The sequence below is a fragment of the Vipera ursinii genome (genome assembly GCF_947247035.1).
Source record: "Vipera ursinii genome assembly, chromosome: 3".
Classification (NCBI taxonomy): domain Eukaryota; kingdom Metazoa; phylum Chordata; class Lepidosauria; order Squamata; family Viperidae; genus Vipera; species Vipera ursinii.
Genome location: NC_139516.1, coordinates 208,546,391 through 208,570,115, shown reverse-complemented (window position 1 = coordinate 208,570,115; position 23,725 = coordinate 208,546,391). Strand labels below are relative to the sequence as shown.

At 43.2% G+C, this 23,725-nt stretch overlaps 1 protein-coding gene across 1 annotated transcript in view; it reads right to left on the bottom strand.

The window, feature by feature from the left end:
- The window catches only part of DENND3 (DENN domain containing 3), a 57,089-nt gene that overhangs the window by 27,737 nt on the left and 5,627 nt on the right, over positions 1 to 23,725 (bottom strand). The window contains exons 2-8 of the mRNA XM_083360035.1: positions 19,883 to 20,159; positions 12,451 to 12,566; positions 11,365 to 11,501; positions 8,930 to 9,041; positions 4,103 to 4,222; positions 3,342 to 3,560; positions 421 to 542 (exon numbers count right to left, since the gene is read on the bottom strand). Of these exons, the coding sequence (XP_083216161.1) occupies positions 421 to 542; positions 3,342 to 3,560; positions 4,103 to 4,222; positions 8,930 to 9,041; positions 11,365 to 11,501; positions 12,451 to 12,566; positions 19,883 to 20,159 (1,103 nt within the window). The remainder of the gene's footprint in view (positions 1 to 420; positions 543 to 3,341; positions 3,561 to 4,102; positions 4,223 to 8,929; positions 9,042 to 11,364; positions 11,502 to 12,450; positions 12,567 to 19,882; positions 20,160 to 23,725) is intronic.

Sequence of the window (23,725 nt, the reverse complement as noted above, 5' to 3'; positions counted from 1 at the left end):
GGACTTCAATGCCCAGAATTCCTCAGCCAGGCATGCCTGGCTGAGGAATTCTGGGAGTTGAAGTCCACAAGTCATAAAAGGGCCACGTTTGAAGACCCCTGGTGTATGTCAATGTTTCTTAAACATGGCTGCTTGAAGATGTGTGGACCTCAACTCCCAGAATTCCCCAGCCAGTTGAAGTCCATACAGCTTAAAGTTGCTGATTCTGACCAACATTTGCCATAGATTACTCTTTGGAATAGTTATCCGTCCAAATTTAATCAGGGTCAATAGTTGAATACAAGCATATTTTGAATGATCTTTAAGTTTCAGACATTAACCCTGATGCTATAAACCAAGGCTTGTGAATCCAGCCTCATCTTCTGTTCTGAACTTTCAGATCCTCATAAGGGAAGCGAGCGAAATAATCTTGATTTTTACCGTGTTATAAAAACCCTGGCTGCTTCTGCTGGCACCTCTGGAATGTCGGCCTCCTCTTCAGAGGACTTGGATTGAGCGATATCGCCAGTATCGATGTTAATTAGAATTAGGTCGTCAGCTTCCTGATCGTTACCAAAAAAAATATTAGAAAAATTAATAGTTTAAAAAGAGAAGTTAACAACCCACCATGGCAGATGTCACCCTTGACAGACTAACAACAAAAGCAATTTTAATTTTAGCTCCTCTATGGACGTTCTCTATCATCCAGGTCATGGCTGCCCCAAGATGCTTTCCCAAAAGGCAACTGGACTTTCTTAGGGGTTTTTTCTTGGAAAACGTTTCACTTCTCATCCAAGAACTGAAGAAGTCAGAACTGAAGCAGCTTTTTGAATGAGAAGATTGAGGGAGGATGTTCCATGGAGCAGGGGCTGTTGCAGAAAAAAACCGTCTTCTAGTCCAGGGCTTTTCAACCAGTGGTACGGGTACCACCTGTGGTACATTGGCACCTGGCAGGCGGTACGTGACCATCCTAGGAAAGTGGTAGCAGGGGAGGGGAATGAGCTGAACCGGTGGCAGCAACACCTGAGCGAGAGACGGCTGGAGCTGCAGGGCTGTCAGGGCTCAGCGGAAGGGCCAGGATCAACACCAGGATCCAACTGGAGCTCGGCACTAATCCTGGCAGTTCTGAGCCCAGAAGAAGCGCCGATCAGCTGGAATGTTGCAGCATCTCCAGGGTCTTCTGATTTACATTCAGATGCTTGGCAACTGATTCATATTTATGACGGTCACAGTGTCCCAGGGTCATGGGAAGTGACCAAAACCTGCTGCAACCATCCAGCAGACGGGGAGAATAAAAACCAAACAACCCCCCCTCCCCACCCCCGCTGCCAACAATGAAAACCTTGGACAAGAGGAAGAGCGCCACCGGGCGGGCATGCAGGTGTCTTGCTCAGCTGTGGCTTGGGGGACATTTTTTCAGGGCCACTGTAACTTTGAACAGTCACTAAGCGAACTGTTGTAAGTCGAGGACTACCTGTACTTCATCACTTTTTTCCTTTTTTGGGGGGGGGGTCATCAGGGTTTTGACCCCTTGCTAGGTGACTGGTGGTACTCGGATGTTGCCATATCCTAAAAGTGGTACAATGGGTGAAAAGGTTGAAAAGCCCTGTCCTAGCCCCCGTCCGCTGACATTCTTTGGCCGACGGGATCTGCGGCATGCCCATCCTATTGGATCTGATTGGATGGGTAGAAACTCTTGGAAAAAAGGTGATCCCACAGGTACCCTGGTCCCAAGCCCTGGAAAGCTATACAGGTAACCACCAGCACCTTGAATTGCCCCTGGAAACACACGACTCAGACAGGTGTGGCGTCACATGTGCTGTGTGTATCTGGCACCAGTTACTACCCACGTGGCTAGGTTCTGCACCAACTGAAGTTTCCGAACGGTCTTCAAGGGCAGCCCACGTAGAGCATGTTGCAGTGGCCTAATCTGGAGGTTACAAAGGCACTGGCACAAAATTGCATTGGCACACAGTGCTGCAGAGAACGAGCTCTCCCCTACAAACTTCACCGCAATTCTGTAACGCAGTCACTTGATAGTGGGATGGGCAGCATATAAATTTAATAAATGTTAATTAAATACTAAATCTTCAAGGGGGCAGCTTATTCCCACTTCTGGGCTTCCTGTCGACTTTAAAATAATTGGCTGTTTCGACAGACAAACCAATCTTAGGTGCGTTAATGTAGAAACCTCATTATGTGTGTGCTAATCTACTGACCTAATCTCCGGATACTGAACCGGCAACGTATTTATGTTTTTTAGTAAAAAAAAATCAAAATCAAAAAGGGGCGTCACTTTTTTTTCCCCTCGGACATATATATTTTTTAAAAAAAATGTTTGTCAAGATCCTGTAACGCACATGCCACAGGGGACTGGACAGCGCATTTAAAAAATCTAAATGCATCCCATAATTGACAAGCTGATAAAATGTGGTTAAGAGATTTCCTGAATATGTAGCAATAGCAAGTAATATTTTTTTTATCAACCGGATAAACAAATGCAGTTTGGTTACAGCTTTCACTGAAGCTTGTATAAAGATGAAAGTGAAGTTTGAGAGCCAGTTTGGCTTAATGGTGAACAAGCTAGTCAGACTGGGAGTTCTAGTCCTGCCTTAGGCATGAAAGCAGGCTGGGTGACTTTAGCCAATCACCAGGTGATGGTGAGTTCCAGTCCTGCCTTAGGCATGAAAACTGGGTGGGTGCCCTTGAGCTAAACACCAGAAGATTATGAGTTCTAGTATCGCTGTAGGCATGAAAGCCGGCTGGGTGACTTTGGGCCAATCACCAGGTGATGGTGAGTTCTAGTCCTGCCTTAGGCATGAAAACTGGGTCGGTGTCCTTGAGCTAAATACCAGAAGATTATGAGTTCTAGTTCTACCTTAGCCATGAAAGCCAGCTGGTTGACTTTGGGCCGATCACCAGGTGATGGTGAGTTCTAGTCTTGCATTAGGCATGAAAGCCAGCTGGTTGACCTTGGGCCAATCACCAGGAGACAGTGAGTTCTAGTCCCGCCTTAGGCATGAAAAACTGGGTGGGTGTCCTTGAGCTAAATACCAGAAGATTATGAGTTCTAGTCCTGCCTTAGGCATGAAAGCCAGCTGGTTGACTTTGGGCCAATCACCAGGTGATGGTGAGTTCTAGTCCTACTTTAGACATGAAAGCCAGCTGGGTGATATTGAACCAATCCCTCTCTCACACCTCAACCCACCTCACAAGGTTGTTGTGGTGGGGAAAACAGAAGAAAGAAGGATATTAGGTACGTTCACTTCCTCGAGTTGCATATCAATTAATAAAGATGGGATAAAAAAACCAAACCCTAATAAATAAATAAGTTGTGGATCTAGAAATAATTCCCAACCAACCTTGCAAACCTCCTCAAAGTGATCGATGTGACACCCCATCAGGAAGGAGGTGGGTGCCATGACAAAATCCAGCATCTGACCAGATAGGATTGGTACAAACGTGTGTTGCCACTGAATAGGATGGATGTACAACATGAAGCATTCGGACACCAGGGTCAGTAGCGCCCAGTCCGAGCAGAAGAAGACAATTTTTCGCTCAGTTAAAATGCAAGTAATTATCTGGGAAGAAAAGGAAAGCGACAGATCGCCGTAACTTTTATACATACATAAAGCTAATTTTTAAATGCTCTGATATTTCAGCTGCACTCCATCAGTGTCCCTCGCCGTTAATAACACCACAATATCTGAAGGGGCCCCAAAAGTGGCACCTGAAAACTCAAAACTTGTTTTCCTAGAAGCGGAACGGCCACATCTTAAAGGACAGAAAGCAACTTCTGCTCAAAATATTTCCTGCGCAAGATTTTTTTAAATAATAATAATAATAATAATAATAATAATAATAATAATAATAATAATAATAATAATACAGGTTGTCCTTGAACTTACAACCATAATGGAGCCTGCCCAGGATGGTCGTAAGTCGTGACAGCTGTAAAGCAGGCCACCCAGATGTCCGATCTGATTTTACGACTTTTGATGTGGGGGGTTACTCAGCAAGCACAACTGTCCCAAGTCTCTTAAAAACTGCTGGAGTCGAAAAACATTGGGATCAAGCAACTCTGCGCAATTTGGCAATAAAAATTGATGGAAAAAGTTTCTACCTGTAAAATCTGCTCCGGTTTGAAGCAAAGGAAGGGAAGGTGTAGATCCAAATCAACAAGCGGGCTGTCTGGATCTTCCTGAGATGGAAAGACGACTTGAAGAGGCTTCACATTAAATAGCTAGAAGAAGAACAGATGGGGGGGGAGGTGTTGGTTTTTGTGGGTTTCATCACCACAAACAGCAGAAGGAGATTACAATTCATTTTCTAATGGCGAATCGGACTGGAATAGGCAATGGGGTCTGAACCCAATATATTGAGGGGTCCTCGGTGTTCTCTGAGCTTGCTTGTTTTCTTGCAGATGTTTCATTACCCAACTAGGCAACGTCATCAGTGCTAGAAGGGAGGGGAAGTTGCAGAGGAGGAGGACTATGGGGTCCTTGGTGGTCTCTGAGCTTGGTTGTTTTCTTGCAGACCCAACTAGGCATTACCCAACTAGGCAACATCATCAGTGCTAGAAGGAAGTGGGGTATGGAGAGAGAAGGAGGACGACGATGACTGTGGTGTCATTGATCTTAATGCTCTTTGAGCTTGCTTGTTTTCTTGCAGATGTTTCATTACCCCAGGGGTCTTCAAACTTGGCCCTTTTATGACTTGTGAACTTCAACTTGCAGAATTCCTCAGCCAGGTACGTGTGCCTGGGTGAGGAATTCTAGACATTGAAGTCCACAAGTTATAAAAGGACCAAGTTTGAAGACCCCTGCGTTACCCTAACTAGGTAACATCATTAGTGCTAGTAGGGAGTGGGGTTTGCTGTCGGTTCATATTCTGGTGTCTTGCCTGTCTCTGGGTGGGTGGAGGTCTTAGGGACTCTTTGGTTGGGCTGTTCAGCAGAGATTAACTCCAAGGTCAACTTCAGACCAACCAACAAGTAAGCAACACCCCAGTCAAGAAACTGCCAAAGAGCCATTAGTAAACAGCCCAAGCAAAGAATCCCTACGACCGCCCCCACCCACACAGACAGGTTAGACCAGGGGTAGGCAACCTTGGCTCTTTTATGACTCATGGACTTCAACTCCCAGAATTCCTGAGCCAGCATGGCTCAGCATGGAAACCTCTCCCTTTCCCCTCAGCATGGGGGAATTCTGGGAGTTGAAGTCCATGAGTCATAAAAGAGCCAAGGTTGCCTACCCCTGGGCTAGACCTCACTCCTTACTAGCACTGATGATGTTACCTAGTTGGGGAATGAAACGTCTGCAAGAAAACAACCCAGCTCAGAGAGCATCATGGACTCCATAATCGTTGTCATCCCCTTCTTCCTCCTCTTCCTCTCCACAAACCCCACTCCCTTCTAGCACTGATGATGTTACCCAGTTGGGTAATAAAACGTCTGCAAGAAAACAACCCAGCTCAGAGAGCATCATGGACTCCATAATAGTTGTCATCCTCCTCCTCCTCCTCTTCCTCTCCACAAACCCCAATCATTTCTAGCACTGAGGATGTTACCTAGTTGGGTCACGAAATGTCTGCAAGAAAACCACCCAGCTCAGAGAGTATCAAGGACCCCTCATTTCAATCCTGAGCTACAAATATTCTCCTTCATTGGTACCCAATGTATTTCTTATATTCAAAACAGTTACTTTTGAACAGCTTAAAATATTACAGGTTGAAGTCGCCCTAAAAATCAAAGTTTCTTTCATATTTTTCTTGATAGGCGTCAAGACTCGGAAATTGTTATTTCTAAATCCCCGCATAATTCTGTTAACTATAGTAGACGCAGTCCACCACTTAATGACTGGAATTGGGGTCAGAATTTGGCAAGGCGGTTAAGTGGGTCGGCCCTAATTTTATGACCTTTTTTTTGGGGGGGGGCATAGTTGTTAAGTGAATCACTGCAGTTAAATGAATCATTGCAGTCATTAAGAAAAGCAGGCTTCCCCCATTGACTCTTACTTATCAAAAGCCAACTTGGAAGGCTGCCAAGGGTGATCACATGACCCCAGATTGCTACAACCATTGTGAATAATGGCTATGGCCAAGCACCTGAATTGTGATCATGGCGATGCTGCACAGGTCATAAGTGTGAGGTGTGGTCATAAGTCACTTTTTTCAGAGCCGATGTAACCCTAACCGTAACCCTAACCCTTAATCCTAACCGTAACCCTTAACCCTAACCCTCACCCTTAACGCTTAAACCTTAACCCTAACCCTAAACCCTAACCCTTAACCCTAATCCTTAATCCTAACCGTAACCCTTAACCCTAACCCTATCCCTTAACGCTTAAACCTTAACCCTAACCCTAAACCAGGGGTCAGCAACCTGAAACAGTGAAAGAGCCACTCAGAACCGGTTCCCTCACAAAAGGAAAAACTGGGAGCTGCAAAAAATGTGTGCACATGGGCGTACATGCGCGCATGCGCAGAACAGGGTTTGACTGAAGAGTGGAGCCAAGGCGAGATATGCACCTACCCTGCATATTTGAATTGATTGGTTGAACTTTTTTAGTCCCGTTTTTTTTTTTTTGGACTGCACATGGCAGAGGACTGGGAGCCGCAGGAGATGGCTGAAAGAGCCGCATGCGGCTCCAGAGCCACGGGTTGCAGACCTGTGCCCTAAACCCTAAACCCTTAACCCTAACCCTTAATCCTAACCGTAACCCTTAACCTTAACCCTATCCCTTAACACTTAAACCTTAACCCTAACCCTAAACTCTTAACGCTAACCCTTAACCCTAACCCTTAATCCTAACCGTAACCCTTAACCCTAACCCTATCCCTTAACCCTTAACCCTAACCCTAAACCCTTAACCCTAACCCTTAACCCTAACCCTTAATCCTAACCATAACCCTTAACCCTAACCCTATCCCTTAACGCTTAACCCTAACCCTAAACCCTTAACCCTAACCCTTAACCCTAACCCTTAATCCTAACCCTAACCCTTAATCCTAACTGTAACCCTTAACCTTAACCCTATCCCTTAACGCTTAACCCTAACCCTAAACCCTTAACCCTAACCCTTAACCCTAACCCTTAATCCTAACCGTAACCCTTAACCCTAACCCTAACCCTTAACCCTAACCCTAAACCCTTAACCCTTAACCCTAACCCTTAACCCTAACCCTATCCCTTAACACTTAACCCTTAACCCTTAACCCTTAACCCTAACCCTAAACCCTTAACCCTAACCCTTAATCCTAACCATAACCCTTAACCCTAACCCTATCCCTATCCCTTAACCCTTAACCCTAACCCTTAACCCTAACCCTTAATCCTAACCGTAACCCCTAACCCTAACCCTTAACCCTAACCCCTTAACCCTTAACCCTAACCCTTAACCCTAACCTGCACTGTAAAGCAGAGATGCCCAAAACATTTTATTTTGAACTATTTCGAGGGCAAACTTTTACAAAACATTCTGTTTTTAGCGGAAATGGAGGCTTCCAGAATGCTCGAAACATCCCACTTTGATTCACCAAAGAAATCCCAATAAATGAAAAAAAAAAAAGTTAAATGTTTGGCCCACCCTCTCCAGAGGGCACTTGCAACCAGAAAATTGATGTCAATGGGCTTCACCCTTTGAAGAAACGCCTGAAAAACGGTGAGGGAAGAATGCATGCCTTTTCCCAGAGACTCTTCCTACAGCCTTTATATTGTATTAATGAATTATCCTACACGGGCTAAATCTCTTTATGTCGAGGAATCCTCTGCATACTTACATCCGGCCACGCTATTCCGAGCCGTGTGCAGAAAAGGCACAAGGGGAAATAGGTTCAAGAAATAAGAAATTTGAGATCCGGAAAAGGAAAGAAGAGCTCAAATCCCCCTGGCCAAAAGCCTCTTCGGACCAGAGGATCAACAAGGAAAAACCTAGCAAGGCAGAAAGAGCAAAGCAGAAAGAGAAGTTAAAGGACAGAGAAATCAGTTCTTCATTTTTATTCCCTATTATGCAGCCAAGAAAAGAGCAAGATGGGCATTTTGCAAGGGGCGGGGAGGAGGAGGAAAGGGTACGTGAAGATGCTTTGAGGGATGAGGGAAAGACGTGCTGCCTAGAGAAAAAAGTGAATAGAATAGAATAAAGAATAGAGAATAGAGAATAGAGAATAGAGAATAGAGAATAGAGAATAGAGAATAGAGAACAGAACAGAACAGAACAGAACAGAGAATAGAATAGAATAGAATAGAATAGAATAGAGAATAGAGAATAGAGAATAGAATAGAATAGAATAGAATAGAATAGAATAGAATAGAATAGAATAGAATAGAATAGAATAGAATAGAATAGAAAACATGGAATGGAATACGGTAGAATAGAAAAAATAGAATAGAATAGAATAGAATAGAATAGAATAGAATAGAAAATATGGAATGGAATACGGTAGAATAGAAAAAATAGAATAGAATAGAATAGAATAGAATAGAATAGAATAGAATAGAATAGAATAGAATAGAAAATATGGAATGGAATACGGTAGAATAGAAAAAATAGAATAGAATAGAATAGAATAGAATAGAATAGAATAGAATAGAATAGAATAGAGAATAGAGAATAGAATAGAATAGAATAGAATAGAATAGAATAGAATAGAATAGAATAGAATAGAATAGAATAGAATAGAATAGAATAGAATAGAATAGAATACATGGAGTGGAATGGAATGGAATAGAATAGGGAATAAAAAATGTGGAGTGGAGTGGCATGGAATGGAATGGAATGCAATAGGATAGGATAGGATAGGATAGGATAGGATAGGATAGGATAGGATAGGGTAGGGTACGATACGATACGATACGATACGATACGATACGATACAATACACCTTACTTAACAATCCTTGCCTGCACTAAAGCACAGGAAATCATAAAGTATATTATATTTTAAGTATTTACCAGATGAAGCTGGCCAGGAGGAGGACTGGGTATCAAGGATAACTTTGCTGCAAATTCTTTTAGATGTTGCTCAATTTCTAAATCTTTGTAAGGCTTCAGCCGTAGCAGTAAACTGCAATTAAAAATAATAATAATAATAATAATAATAATAATAATAATAATAATAATAATAATAATAATAACAGCAAGGAATAACAAAACACTTTTGAGTATTAGTCGCTTGAGAAGAATTCTCGTGCCTTTCAAACGTTTGTCTCTTCTGCAAACAATGCAGCACTTTATTGCTCTTTAATTGTGCACAAATGCAGTTCTGATTGTGCCTACCCAAGTGCGGATCTTAAAGTTTTATGCAATTAAGCTGGCAGAACAATTCATGCAAATTTAATCTAGCTTTGCTGCTCCGCTCCTGCCAGCTTAATGACATTACCACCATATGAAATTAAAGTCTAGCCAGTAGAACATACAACTCAACACATTGTTTAAAAAATTTAGAAGCAGTGAATTTATAACAGGAGGGCTTGGTCCTCATCTGCTATCAAAATCTCCAAGAAACTACTTAGAAGGGGTACTAACAATAAAAAGTGCATTGGACAAAGAGTTGTTACACACCTGCACAACCAGCCCCGTGTCCATCTAATGTCAACATTACCACCCGTCAGGTTGAGATTTCTACTGGAATCTCATGTGCTACAGTTAGTCTTCAACTTACAATTATTCGTTTAGCAACTGTTCAAAGTTACAACAGCACTGGGGAAAAAAGTGATTTACAACCAGTCCCCACACTTATGGCTGTGGCAGCATCCCCACAGTCACATGATAAAAAAAAATTGGGTGCTTGGCAACTGACATGAATTTATAATGGTCGCAGTGTCCCGGGATCAAGTAATTGCTATTTGTGACTTTCCCACCGGCTTCTGACAAGCAAAAAAAAAAAAAAAAGTGAGAAAGCTGGATTTGCTTAATGAACCCCTGATTCACTTAATAACTGCAGTGATTTGCCAAAAAACCATGGCAAAAAGGTTGTAAAATCAGGGAACTGCCTTGCTTGGCAATGGAAATTCTGGGTCCCAATTGTGGGTCGTAAGTTGAGGACTTCCTGTAGATAGATAAATAGATAGATAGATAGATAGATAGATAGATAGATAGATAGATAGATAGATAGGTAGGTAGGTAGGTAGGTAGGTAGGTAGGCAGGCAGGCAGGCAGGCAGGCAGGCAGGCAGGCAGGCAGGCAGGCAGGCAGGCAGACAGACAGACAGACAATAGGTAGGTAGGAGATAGATAGATAGATAGATAGATAGATAGATAGATAGATAGATAGATAGATAGATAGATAGATAAAGATAGATAGATAGATAGATGATAGATGATAGATAGATAGATAGATAGATAGATAGATAGATAGATAGATAGATAGATAGATAGATGATAGATAGATGATAGATAGATAGACAGACAGACAAACCTTTATTGTCATTTTTTCCTGTGGGCACAATGGCACACATTAAAAATGAAATTTAGTTGCTTTCTCTCAAAGTGTACACATGCATAACACATTTAAAGCATACTATATACAACATATGTATAGACCCGCACCCCTACATATACATAACAATAAAATATTACACACTGTCCATCTTGAATACATAACGGGAGGAGGAAGCTTGAGAGTTCACAAGGTTAATGCTGTATGGAACGAAATTGTGGCTGAATCTGGAAGTTCTGTTATGGATAACACAAAGCCCCCTCCGCCCAGAAGGTAACAAGGAAAACAGGTTGCGAAGAGGGTGTGTAGTGTCCTAGACAATCTTACGGACCCTGTTCAAGCAACGCTTCTGTGCCATGTCATGGATGGAAGGGAGGAAACTGCAAATGATTTTTTCTGCCGTCCTCACCACTCTCTGCCCCGCCTTCCTGTCTGAAGCGGTGATTCCAAACCCGACTGAGATACTATGACAGGATGCTCTCCATCATCCCGCTGTAGAAAATGGTAAGGACAGGGGAAGGAAGATGTGCTTTTCTCAGGCGACACAGAAAATGCACGTGCTCTTGTGCCTGCTCCACCTGTGTCTCATTGTTGAGCGACCAAGCCAGCCTACTCATTAGCTTCACACCCAGAGATGTGACGCTGCTAACCATCTCCACAGGCGAATCATTAATACACAGAGGAGTGTGGCTGTACCTGCCTTTGGTCAATTGTCATGGGAAACACCATCCAATGGAAATCAACACGATTTCTCACGGGGAAAAATCGAACTGTGAAAACTGAAATCACGTTCAGAGAAGGAGGTCCAGATAAATGCTGAATTATCAAGGTATTAATTAGTCTTCTGGGTGAAGCTTCCTTCAACTTCCTCTTCCCAGCATGTTCTGACAGTTCTTGCAATGGCTAAGAAAAGCCTGGCAAGCAAAAGCCACCCATATGTTTATCCTTACCAAGACAAGCAGTCCTTCAAGGCGTTGAAATAAGGGTACCTGGATATGACACAAACAGCAAACGGGACAAAATACGAATCAGCCCTCGAGGTCTGAAGGTTCTCCCAATGTGCCTGCCCATTATAAAGGCGTCCCTCCTAAAGAAAAAACACACACAACTGCTTTTGAGCTGGTTGTCTCTCAAAGAATTCTGTTTTCAAGAAAGGAAGAGGGTGCTATTCACACACACACACACACACACACACACACACACACACACAGACACAGAATTACAGCATGGTAGAATCAGGTTGTTCAACTGAATGACCTGCTCAACTGTGACACCCCTTCAATTATGGATGTTTCTCCTGAGTGATGCTTGGTTGACTCCTTTGCCATCTGTCTTTCAAACAAAAAAATGAAGATAGGCCTTTACACTGGGGCATTTCCAGGATAACAACTACTCCAAGGCCAGGCTCTCTTAAAAATGCCTGTTTATTTTTTAATTTCACGTTTCTATTTTTTAAATTAACTTGGTTTTTAATTTTGTATTTGTATAATCTAGGTAAAGGTTTCCCCTGTCCAGCCATGTCCGACTCTAGGGGTGGTGCTCATCTCTGTTTCTTAGCCAGGCGACCCAGAGTTGTCCAAAGACGATTTCTGGGGTCATGTGGCCACCATGACTGTGTCCTGAGGTGCAGGGAACATTGTTTCCTCACCACCAAAGTGGTACCTATTTATCTACTCGCATTTGCATGCTTTGGAACTGCTAGGTGGGCAGGAGCTGAGGCACGTAACGGGAGCTCACCCCTACGCACAGTGCTGGGGTCTCAAACCTGGGCTGTCTGCTTTCCAGCTGACAAGCTCAGCATCTCTAACCACTGGGCCATCACACCCCTTCTATCTATTACGTTTAACCTAAGACCACACCTGGAATACGGCAGCCAATTTTGGTCGCCATATCACAAAAAAGAGGTTCAGAGTTTGGAAACTAACCCTAACCCTAACCCCAACCCCAACCCAAACTCTAATCCCAACCCTAACCCTGACTCGGGTATCTTATTCCTAACCCTATAAAAACTAATACAATCCATATAAAAAACATACTTGTATAGTCTGGTAATACTGGGCCACGACTCCGTAAGTCCGGTTTCCAAAAACATCGGTGAAAACGAGAAAATGAAAGTGGTCCTCTCTCGACTCACACGTGATATAAAATCCTCCTGTAAAAAAAAAAGAAAGAAAGAAAAAAGAAAAAGAAAAAAAAGCCTTGCGGAAAAACAGCACAAGAATCACCGAAGATGGCATCAGGAAAAGGACCATAATGCACATATTTATCAACCTCTGAATGTGTAACAGGGCTGACAAAAATCAGCACTTTTTAACTGCAGGAGCTGCTCAACTTACAAGCGCGAAGGAGAGCAGAGTTTACGTTGCTAAGTGAAACAGTTAAGTGAGTTTGGTCCCACTTTACGCGCCTTTCTTGCCACAGATGTTAAGTTAATCGCTGCAGTTGTTAAATTCGCCACAGGGCTGCTAAGTGGATCTGGCTTCCCCATTGACTTTGCTTGTCAGAAGGTTGCAAAAGGGGATCGCATGACTGTGGGATGCTGCAACGGTCATAAGTATGATCCAGTTGTCAAGCGTCTGAATTTTGATCACGTGACCCTGGGGGGGATGCTACAACAGTCGTGAGTGTGAAAGACAATCATAAGTCCCTTTCTCCAGTGCTGTTGTAAATTTGAACGGTCACTAAACAAATGGTTGTCAATCGATGAGCATGTCAACGCTGCTAACGTTGGATGTTTTTGCTTTGACAACAGATGGAGATGCAACCATTTTCTTCTTATGCTTTACTCTTAGAGTTAGAGTTAGAGTTAGATGATGCTGGGAGAAGGAATGTGCATGAGAATTTAGCTAGACATAACAATACTGAACCTAGCGTGAGAACCAAGGGTATTGAAATAAGAGATGATAAGAATTGGCGGGCTGGAGAGCTGGAGGGAAAGCCTGCATTTCAAACTAATTGGGGAATGTGATTTATGACTGTCACCTCGAGGAGGGAATTGTGCTTTGATACTATGTGCCCAGGGGAGGGGAACTCAGATTTTGGCTTCCATTATGTTAGTGCCGATGCTATGCTACTCAAATAAAGATTCTTTAAGGTAAACAATGCCTCGAAGTTCTTTGAAGAGTTTCATCTGTCAGAACCATGAGTTATAAGGAAGTGGATTACTATGGACTAAACCCAGTAATTCATTCATTCGTTTATTTATAGCAGGGGTCCCCAATCCCCGGGCCACGGACCAGCACTGGTCCACGGCATGCCAGAAACCGGTCGGCACAAATAAGTGAAGCCCCATCTGCGAGATGCAGGCAGCACACAAAATGACGCACCCTCCGGTCCACGGAAAATCCTCTCTCCACAGAACCGGTCCCTGGTGCCCAAAAGGTTGGGGGCCGCCAATTTACAGCACTGCTAGGCCACTCTGCTCCCAATTGATTCCAAGCAGAGAAACAACCATTAAAACCATCCACAACTCAAGCCAACAATGATAGTCAAATTGCTGCTGAAAAGAAAACAATGAACATATTCTCCGTGGACCTATGAAATAAACCCATTTTAACTTGTCAGGAAGATTCAGCAGATCCTGCTTTGCCCACAACCCATGTAACACAGCAAACAAGACTCTCCAAGCATACCCGGTTGTGACTATCAAAGGGAGGGCACATTTTATTCTGCCATGGCATTGGTTCGTCCGTCCGTCTGTCCATCCATCCATCCATCCACCCGCACAATTTCTATAACCCCCAAACTCAACCAAGTGATTCTGGGCAGCTTACAATTCTACAATTATAAAACACTTAAAACAATTTGAAAGGCATTAAAAGAATAAAAACATCCACTTGATGTTCACCAAGAACACTCTGAAGATTTCACAGTATGACACATTTTAGTCTTAAAGGATGTGCCAGGGAAGCGGAGTTGATCCACTGGTTCAAAGTACGAAGACAAAACAATGTCTGAATAATCCTGACAAATCATCTTCAGAATTTCAGAGGCAAGGCGCCATAAATCAAAACTCATCACAGGATATTTGCGAATGTGTCACGTGTGCCGCACAGGGTGGATCGCATGGTGTTGTGCTGGTTGACTTCCTTTGTTGAGGGTCAATCATTATTATAGCAATACCAGATTTATATAGTGCTTTATAGTGCTTTATAGCCCTCTCTAAGCGGTTTACAGAATCAGCATGTTGCCCCCAACAATCTGGGTCCTCATTTTACTAATCTCAGAAGGATAAGTCAACCTTGAGCTGGTCAGGATTGAACTCCCGGCAGAGGGCAGAATTAGTCTTCAATACTGCATTCTAGGGCTTCCGGTGGCTCCGCGGCGCCGGAGACAGCCTTCCCGGGCTGCCCGCGGCTCAGCTGTGTGATTTTCGCCCGAAGCAGCGCCGATCAGCTGTTCGGGCGGATTTGAAGCCCCCTCCTCGGGAGAAGAGGAGGGGGAGAGGCCCCAGGTAGGGGTCGAGTTCTCCGGGGCCGCCTGAGCTTGTAGCTTGGGCGGCCGAAGGATCGAACTCCCCCGTAGCCTGGGTCGCTCCCAGCTGGCCTACGCCTCTGCTCCTGACTTTATGGAGCGGAGCCAGGCGTCTGCGACCACCCCTGCCTGAAGGAAGGACTATGGAGCAATAAGAGCAGGCAGAGCGGTACAAGAGGAAAAGGTGAAGAGGATTATTTTATTTTACTCTCGAGCTTAATGGTTTTTTTAAACTTAAAGTGAAAGTGCGTCACAATTGAAAGTAAAAGATGGCGGCTAAACCTCCCCCTAAAACTCTTCGGAGTGCTGGAACTTCTCCGGTGCAACAATCTTCATTACAGGCGTTGTATCCTCCTGATGTATTGACACTGAAGGACTTACGAGATGCTTTGGAAAAACATGCCCAGGTAATTTTGGAAGCAATGGGTGATAAATTTGCACAGATGGAGGAGAAATTGAAGAAGTTGGAGGAGAGAATGGAGGAGAGAATGGAACAGAAGTTCAGTGTGATGAAGGTAGACATTTTGTCTTCAGTGTATAAAGTGGCTGAATGTGTGGAGGTTTTGGAGGAAAAAGTGGAAGATTTGACTCAAAAGAATGCTATATTAGAAGCAAAAGTATTGGAGAATGAAGATTTAAGAGACAAATTGGATAGAGAATCGAGTCTTGCTCAATATTTCCAGATGCAGTTTGCCATTAGAATCAGAGGTTTAAAGGAGAATATTAAGGAAGATCTAAAGCAGCTGGTTTCTGAGGCTCTTGAAGTGGTATTGAACCAGCCAGCATCTGAAATAAAAGGAGGCATGGATAAAGTGTTTCGTGTGAACTCATGGATTGCTAGACAGAGAAAGTTGCCTAGAGATGTGGTGGTTTATTTTGCAAAAAGGGAAATTAGTGATGAAGTTATACGAGCTGCCTATGATACTAAAGTCGTGATTGCTGGTCAAGAAGTTCTGGTTCTAAAAGAAATTCCTCCAAAGATTTTAAGGAGAAGGAAGGATTTTACATTTCTTGTGCAAGAGCTCAAGCAACGAGATATAAGGTTCAGATGGGAGATCCCAGCTGGGTTGATGGTGATGCATGAAGGTAAAAGGTACCGTCTGGTTACTGTGATGCAAGCACGTGATTTTTACAATAATATTTTAAAAGCAACCCCATTAACACTTCTGGAAGCTGCAAAGGGATCTGGAGAAGGAGAACATCAAGAGGCTGAAGATGGACAGACAGAGGAGAATGGGGCTGGAGGAGATCAAGATATAACACTTTTGGATGATCCCAGAGAACAGAGGGTGACGCGTGCTGCTTTAAAACGATCAAAAAAGATAAAAGAACAAGATCAGCAGAAGTCTATGGAACTTTCACAACGTACTTACAGCCAAGTAGTGGGAGGTGGGAAAAGATTTGGGTGAGGAATGTAAAATTTACACAAGTTTGAAATCTAAGAGAGAATTTTTACAAAATGTTTTATAGATGGTATTTAGATTTTAAAAAGTTAAGTATGTATTTGAATTATTAGCCTAAAAGTTGGAGAAAGATTACTTGCAAGAACGTTATATTATGGAAGGGAGAAAATGGCTTGAGTTTATCCAGAATAAGTATAGGGTTAAGAAGTTTCATATTTGAATAAGTCTTCTTTCTTTGTTTCTTTTTCTATATTATTATTATTATTTTTTTTATATATATTTAATACTACTAAGGTTTGTTTTATCCTATATAAGCTAGAGAGATATTCAATATTATCAAGGTTTGTTTTATCCTATATAAGCTAGAGAGTGATGGATTTTAGAGTTTATAATTGTTAGTATATGATTGTTTATGATTGCTTTTTATATATATACCTTGTATTTAGCTCTGGGAAGTCGGGGGGGGGAGGGGGGAGGGGGGGAGGTAGGGAGGGGGGAGGAGGGAGGGGGAAGGGGGGATTCTTAAAGGAAAATTGTATTTTAAAACTTTTCAATAAAAAAAAATAAAAAAAAATACTGCATTCTAACCACTGCACATCATGGATGGATGGATGGATGGATGGATGGATGGAAGGATGGATGAATGAAGGCCAATAGCAAAAGCACTTAAGACATATACTTCACAGTGCTTTATACAGCCTTCTCTAAGTACGGTTGTTTATAGGTCCAGCATGTTGCCCCCAACAATCTGGGTCCTCATTTTACCGACCTTGGAAAGATGGAAAGCTGAGTCAACCTTGAGCCGGTCAGGATTGAACTGCTGGCAGTGGGCAGAGTCAGCCTGCAGTACTGCATTCTAACCACTGCGCCAGCACGGCTATTTATTTAGTTTATTTTGATTCTCTTGATATGGCAAACTTTTGCTTGTTCTGATTTATTATTGTTCACATTTCTCTACACAGCAGTCATGAAACTTTCAGTGGTTTGCATATGACGCAAAACTAATAAACCATCCCTGCGATGCAAATCCATAAAAACAATAAAAGCAAACATCTACCAAATTTAAACACATAAACATTAACAACAGAAGTTAGAAATGATGGGATAAAATCAGGGGAAAGCTCTCCAAAACAACATCTTCAAAAATTTTCCAAAATACCAGCAAGGAAGGGGACAACCTGATCTCTACCAAGGGTGTTTGTGTGTTGCCTAGTGCTGGTGCCGCCACAGAAAGCGGCACCTTCTCCCCACATCCCATGAAACTCCCAAAAAGGATCTGGCCTTCTAAAGAGCAGTCAGGGTTGATCTCCTCTAGGACTGACCGGTTTGATCGCCTTGCAGTCCAAGGGACTCACAGGAGTCTTCTCCAGCACCATAGTTCAAAGGCCTCAATTCTTTGGCGCTCAGCCTTTTTTATGGCCCAACTTTCACTGCCATACATTGCAATTGTTTACCTTAAAAGTCCTTTATTAGCCTAATACACCGGCAAATGCTTGCTCGAAGAAAGCTGGAATCTGAAATCTCCACCCCTTGCACAATATATTAAAACACAATTCTCCACCTTTCTAATTTTGTCATTAATCACATTCTCCAATTAATTTAAAGAATCAGTTCCCCTTCCGTTAGAAAACCCGCCAAGGTTTTGTCTTCTCTAGTCAAAGATGGCCTTGAAAGGTGCAATCCTACTCATCCCTCCCCCCAACCTTAAACTAAATCTCTTAAAGCAATACATTACTTTAACATATGAAATGGCTACTTCTTCATCTCTTGTCAAGCAAGAACATTCGATGTTAGCAGCGTTACAGTCAGGATAATAATTTCACAGCTAAACAGCTTGCGTAAAGATGGAATGGAATGTGGATGACGCAATGATAGGAGGATGCAATATTAGGAAGGACTCAGCAGGGTTTGGGTCTGTGCCTTTAAGAGGCTGAGTATAAAAGGGAAGGTTTTTTTACTGGAGTTTTTCCTCTCTCATCCTTTTGACTGCAGCGATTGCTGTGTATTGGAGTTTGCTGTTTCACCACGTGTCTGTATTCTGTTTCTAGGGTCTATTTGTAGACAGTGTGCTATAAACCACCATTTAATTACAAACCACTGTGTAATGCATTTACTCCTGGGTTACCTCAGCACAATAGGACTGTGCATGCTCCGACAGACTGCTTGAAGTTACAGTGGGGCGGAAAAATGAATGAATGAACCTTTATTGTCAAAGTACAACCATGTATACATTGAGATTGGCTGAGCCTCCCTTCGCGCCCCCACCCCCCACAACTCACAGTGACAACAAACCCACCATCTTGTTACACCATGTGAGTTAATTGCACAACACACCGGCCTCGCAAGTCAATCATACATGGAGTTATTTCCCATTCAGGAGCCTGACAGCCCATGGATAGAAGCTGTTCTTCAACCTGTTGGTACGGCTGGCTATACTCCTGTATCTCCTACCCGATGGTAGGAGAGCAAAGAGGTACCGTTCAGGGTGTGAGTCGTCCCTGAGAATTTTCCTCACTCTTCCAAGGCAGCGGGCCCTGGCGAGGTCATCCAGTGGGGTCAGGAGACAGCCCACAATGTGTTGTGCTGGGCTCACCAGCCTTTGTAATGCTTTCCTATCCGCGGCTGTCAGACCAGCATACCAAACCACAATACCATACAAGAGGACGCTCTCTATAGTAGACCGGTAAAAGAGGGTCATTAGCCGTCATTCTACCCTGTTCTTCCGCAAGACCCTGAGAAAGTGAAGCCTCTGTTGGATCTTTCTGGCCACCTGAGTTGTATTGACTTTCCAGGTAAGATCTTCGCAGAGGTAGACTCCCAGGAATTTAAAGGAGGAAATTCTCTCCACAAAGCCCCCCCCCCGATGTAAAGTGGGGCAGGTTCCTCTCTTTTCCTCCGGAAGTCTAGCACCATCTCCTTTGTCTTGCCAATGTTCAGGTGCTCCTCATAACTGCTCCTTGCTCTGCGCTACCACTGCAGCGTCCTCGCAGTTAACCCAATCAGACTTTGGGAACTTGGCAACTGGCCTGTTATTTGCGAGGGTTGCAGCTCCCCCGGGTCGCGTGATCCATCATTTGTGACCTTCTTAGAGGGCTTCTGACAAGACAAGGCACGTCAAAATAGGGGAAGTTGGATAAGCTCAATGATTTGTTTAACGACCAGGTCAAAAGGGTCATAAAATTGAGCGTGACGCACTTAACGACGGCGTTGCTCAGCGACAGAAGTTCCTGTCCTAACTGTGCTTGCAAGTCGAGGACCATAGGTGGCGGCAAATGTTAGCTGACCTCGATACTGGTTGCTCAGATGCAAGTCACCCAAAATCTTTAGTCACACACTCAGGCCTATGCAAAGAAGTGACTTCTACCAGGGGTCCCCAACCCCCCGGTCTGTGGACTGGTACCGGGCCGCGGCATGCCAGCAACCGGGCCGCACAAACAAGCAAAGCCCCACCCACGAGATGCAGGCAGCGCACAAAACCACGCACCCTGCGGTCTGCGGATAAACCTCTCTCTATGGAACTGGTGCCTGGAACCCAAAAGGTTGGGTGGGAGGGGGGGCTCTGACTTATACCACTTATAAATAAAAGACATACCTGGAAAGCAAAGCTGAGGCAATCCATTCAGGTCAACATCCTTGGGGACGGTGATGTCTTCAGCCTCCGGTGTTTTCGAGGCTGCGTTCGGAGCCTTTGCGTCCTCCGTCTTAAATTTCTCTTTCTTTTTTCGGAAAGAACGGCGCTTCGCTTTATTGAAAGCATTGCTATTTAAAGGAAGAGCTTGCAGGTCTTCCTTGCTGATAAACGGAGGGACAAAAACGGAAAGAATTTCCGGTTCAAGTGCCACGGTTCTCACGTCCTTTTCTTGTGCGAGCTAAATAATAATAATAATAATACCAGAATCAAGATATTGTGAGGGGCAGTATGTCAAATCACCTTTTAATATTGAGCAGCTCTTTCCTGCTGAAAGAGGGACTGGCAACCTGCATTTTCCAAATACTTTTGGGTGGTGCTCAGAAACCTCCTTGATTTTTACCTGTTTTACAGCTAAAATTCTCAAATGCATTTGTTTCTAACTTCCGATTGGGCGAGATGGGGCACCGCAGGGCCACAAATTTTGAATTGGCAGTCCTCAAATGTACTAAGCTGAAGAATGGGTCCAAAATCCTGGAGCCATGCCTCCCATGGGATTGACATTTGGCAAAGTTATGGCCCGCTTCAGTGCTGTTTTGCTGCCGCAGTCAGCCACTGTCACATGATCGTCAAGTTCCAATACTCCCGTGTTAGCTTCCCACAAGAAAAGTCAATGGGGAAGGCAGCAGGAAGTCAGAAGTCTGAGGCCGGCATGCAGGTAAATGGCTGCAGCTGAGTTGGGGAGGGGGTACACAGGGCAAGTGCCATATAGGTGGGGGGTGGGGGTATGCAAGGGACACCGGATGGGTCGGAGAGAGTACAAGGGGATATGCAAGTGTTCTCAGAAATGACCTAAATGGGTCACAGGTTCTCTAATGACTGCTAAAAACTGAAGATTCCTTCAGATGGGAAACCAATAGAAGCTATGGCATAGCCCCTAAAACAGGTACCTAACAGTGATAAAACAAAGAATTCCCCTGTAGTCCTGCGAATAGAATAGAATAGAATAGAATAGAATAGAATAGAATAGAATAGAATAGAATAGAATAGAATAGAATAGAATGGAATAGAATGGAATAGAACGGAACGGAATAGAAAATATGGAATAGAATAGAAAAAATAGAATAGAATAGAATAGAATAAAATAGAATAGAATAGAACAGAACAGAACAGAACAGAACAGAACATGGAATAGAACCGAATAGAAAATATGGAATGGAATAGAACAGAAAAAATAGAATAGAATAGAATAGAATAGAATAGAATAGAATAGAATAGAATAGAATAGAATAGAATAGAATAGAATAGAATATATGGAATAGAATAGAATAGAACAGAACAAACAGAGTTGGAAGGGACCTTGGAGGTTTTCTAGTCCAACCCCCTGCTCAGGAAATGGTATAGGAAACCCTTAAAAACCTCCAGTGTTGGAGCATTCACAACTTCTGTAGACAAAGGAGGACCACCATCATCCCCATCATTGTCCATGCTAAATTCCCAGTGAAATCTCTCTCCCCAGAAAAGGGTCAATTTATTTAACAATGTAACAGGATAACAAAGTTGGAAGGGGCCTTGGAGGTCTTCTAGTCCAACCCCCTGCTCAGGAAATGGTATAGGAAACCCTTTGCCGTATACCATTTCAGACAAATGGCTGTCCAGTCTCATCTTTAAAACCTCCAGTGTTTCAGCACTCACCACCTCTGGGCGCCGGTTGTTCCACTGATTAATTGTTCTAACTGACAGGAAATTTCTTCTAGGTTGCTACTCCTTTTGATATTATTCAACCCTGAACCAAAACCTATTATTAACTTACTTAGCGTTAGACTTACAGCCCACTTTTATCGTACAATTCAAGATGGTGCACGTAATGCTCCTGCCTCCCACTTTCCACACAACACCCTAGTTCTGTGAGGTGGTTGAGCTGAAAGTGAATGGCTGGCCCAGATGTGGTTTTCACCCATAAGGGAGGACTAGAATTCACAGCCTCTCCTTTTAAAGTCCAGTACCTTTGCTACTACGCCAAACTAGCTCAGTGACCCCCTTGACATTGTAGCCTTCAACCCTCCAAGATTATAAGCATGGTCCTTGAATATCAAGACTTTGCCCATCAAGTTGTAAATTATCACCAAAAGGCACAAAGTGCTAAACCTTTAGCATAATCTTTATTTTCAAGAATGCTAGGTACCCAAGAACTGGGTAGAGAAAACGTAAACAATAGCATACAACTGATATCATTACAAAACTCATTGTTTAACTTGCATGCAAAAAAATCACTGGCATTTGTCCAAAGGCTGTCACACCTACAAACTGTTCTCACTTTAGATGCGAACTGGTTTGGTTTATATAATCTTAAAGAGAAAAAAAATGCTTCACGCTCAGTTGGTGTTTTTTTTTAAACATTTGTACAATTTTCAAGAAGAACTCAAAATCCTGCTCCGAGGTCTTTCCAGCAATTTTTAATTAATTTATTCATAACAAATCAGCACCATCTTGCAGCAGTTGTGTTTTCTTTTTGGAATTTCATTCTGAAGCTGCCGTTTACCCTTCGTTTGAGCAGGTCTGTATGTTTGCATTTTAATGTTAAATGTGATTACAGTTCATGCTTGTATAAATAGTGTTTGATTTTGTTTCTCTCTTATGAGATTGGCTTATCTCTTGCCTGAAACCCTTAGTCACAAATCCCAGGAGCTAATGTTCTAGGAATTATTATTATTATTTTTTCATGTTAATTGCCAGAACGATAGAAGAGTGTGCAAGCTCCATCCCTCTTACATCCCCAGGCACTGCCTTCAAGATACGTAGCGGCCACAGGAACTACTACTTTACTATCCCAAGCAAGAGGTGGGAGTCAGAGGGTGACAGTCCAATGACTTCTGGGAGAGATATTGAGACTTCCAGATTTACACTCTATAGCAGAAGTGTCCAACCTTGGCAACTTTTAAGACTTGTGGACTTCCCCCAGGCATGGCTGGCTGAGGAATTCTGGGAGTTGAAGTCCACAAGTCTAAAAATTGCTAAGGCTAGGCAACCCCATTCTATAGGATCAGCCATTATTTCCAATGAACTCTGTGATGTACATCCACACAATAACATTAAATACAGCCATCTCTCTCTCTCTCTCTCTCTCTGTGTGTGTGGGGGTGTGTGTGTGCACGCGCGCATACATGCGCCCACAAGGGGAATCTTGTTAAAACATGCTTTCAGAAATCTATGCTTTCTTCCCTTCCCACTTTTCGGCAAACCGTGACCAATAATAATATGTTTTTAAATGCTGAACGGTGTAATGGGTTAAATAACTGAGGAACTAGCTGAGCAAAAGTAACCTGCTCATAGATGGAAAAATGAGATTTGTTTTAAAAAAAAAGATAGGATGAACAATAGTACCCTTGGAAATTTTCTCACTTGTTTTTCCTCATAACTTGATTGGAAACAGTTTTATGAACTCTCATGACTCAGCCTGGGGAGAGAAAGCAATTGCGCCATCGCATTACAACATGTGCTGTAATGTCCACAGAATTAGGAGGAAATAGATCATCTAGTTCTGAGCAAAGAAGCATACTTTATACCAGGGGTGGGGAACCTTGGCTCTTTTATGACTCCTGGACTTCAACTCCCAGAATCCCTGAGCCAGCCAGGCTGAGGGGAAAGGGAAGGGTTTCCAAGCTGAGCCATTGTGGCTCAGGAATTCTGGGAGTTGAAGTCCACCAGTCATAAAAGAGCCAAGGTGGCCTGCCCCTGGCCTCGGCCACTTTATGACTCGTGGACTTCAACTCCCAGAATTCCTGAGCCAGCCAGGCTGAGGGGAAA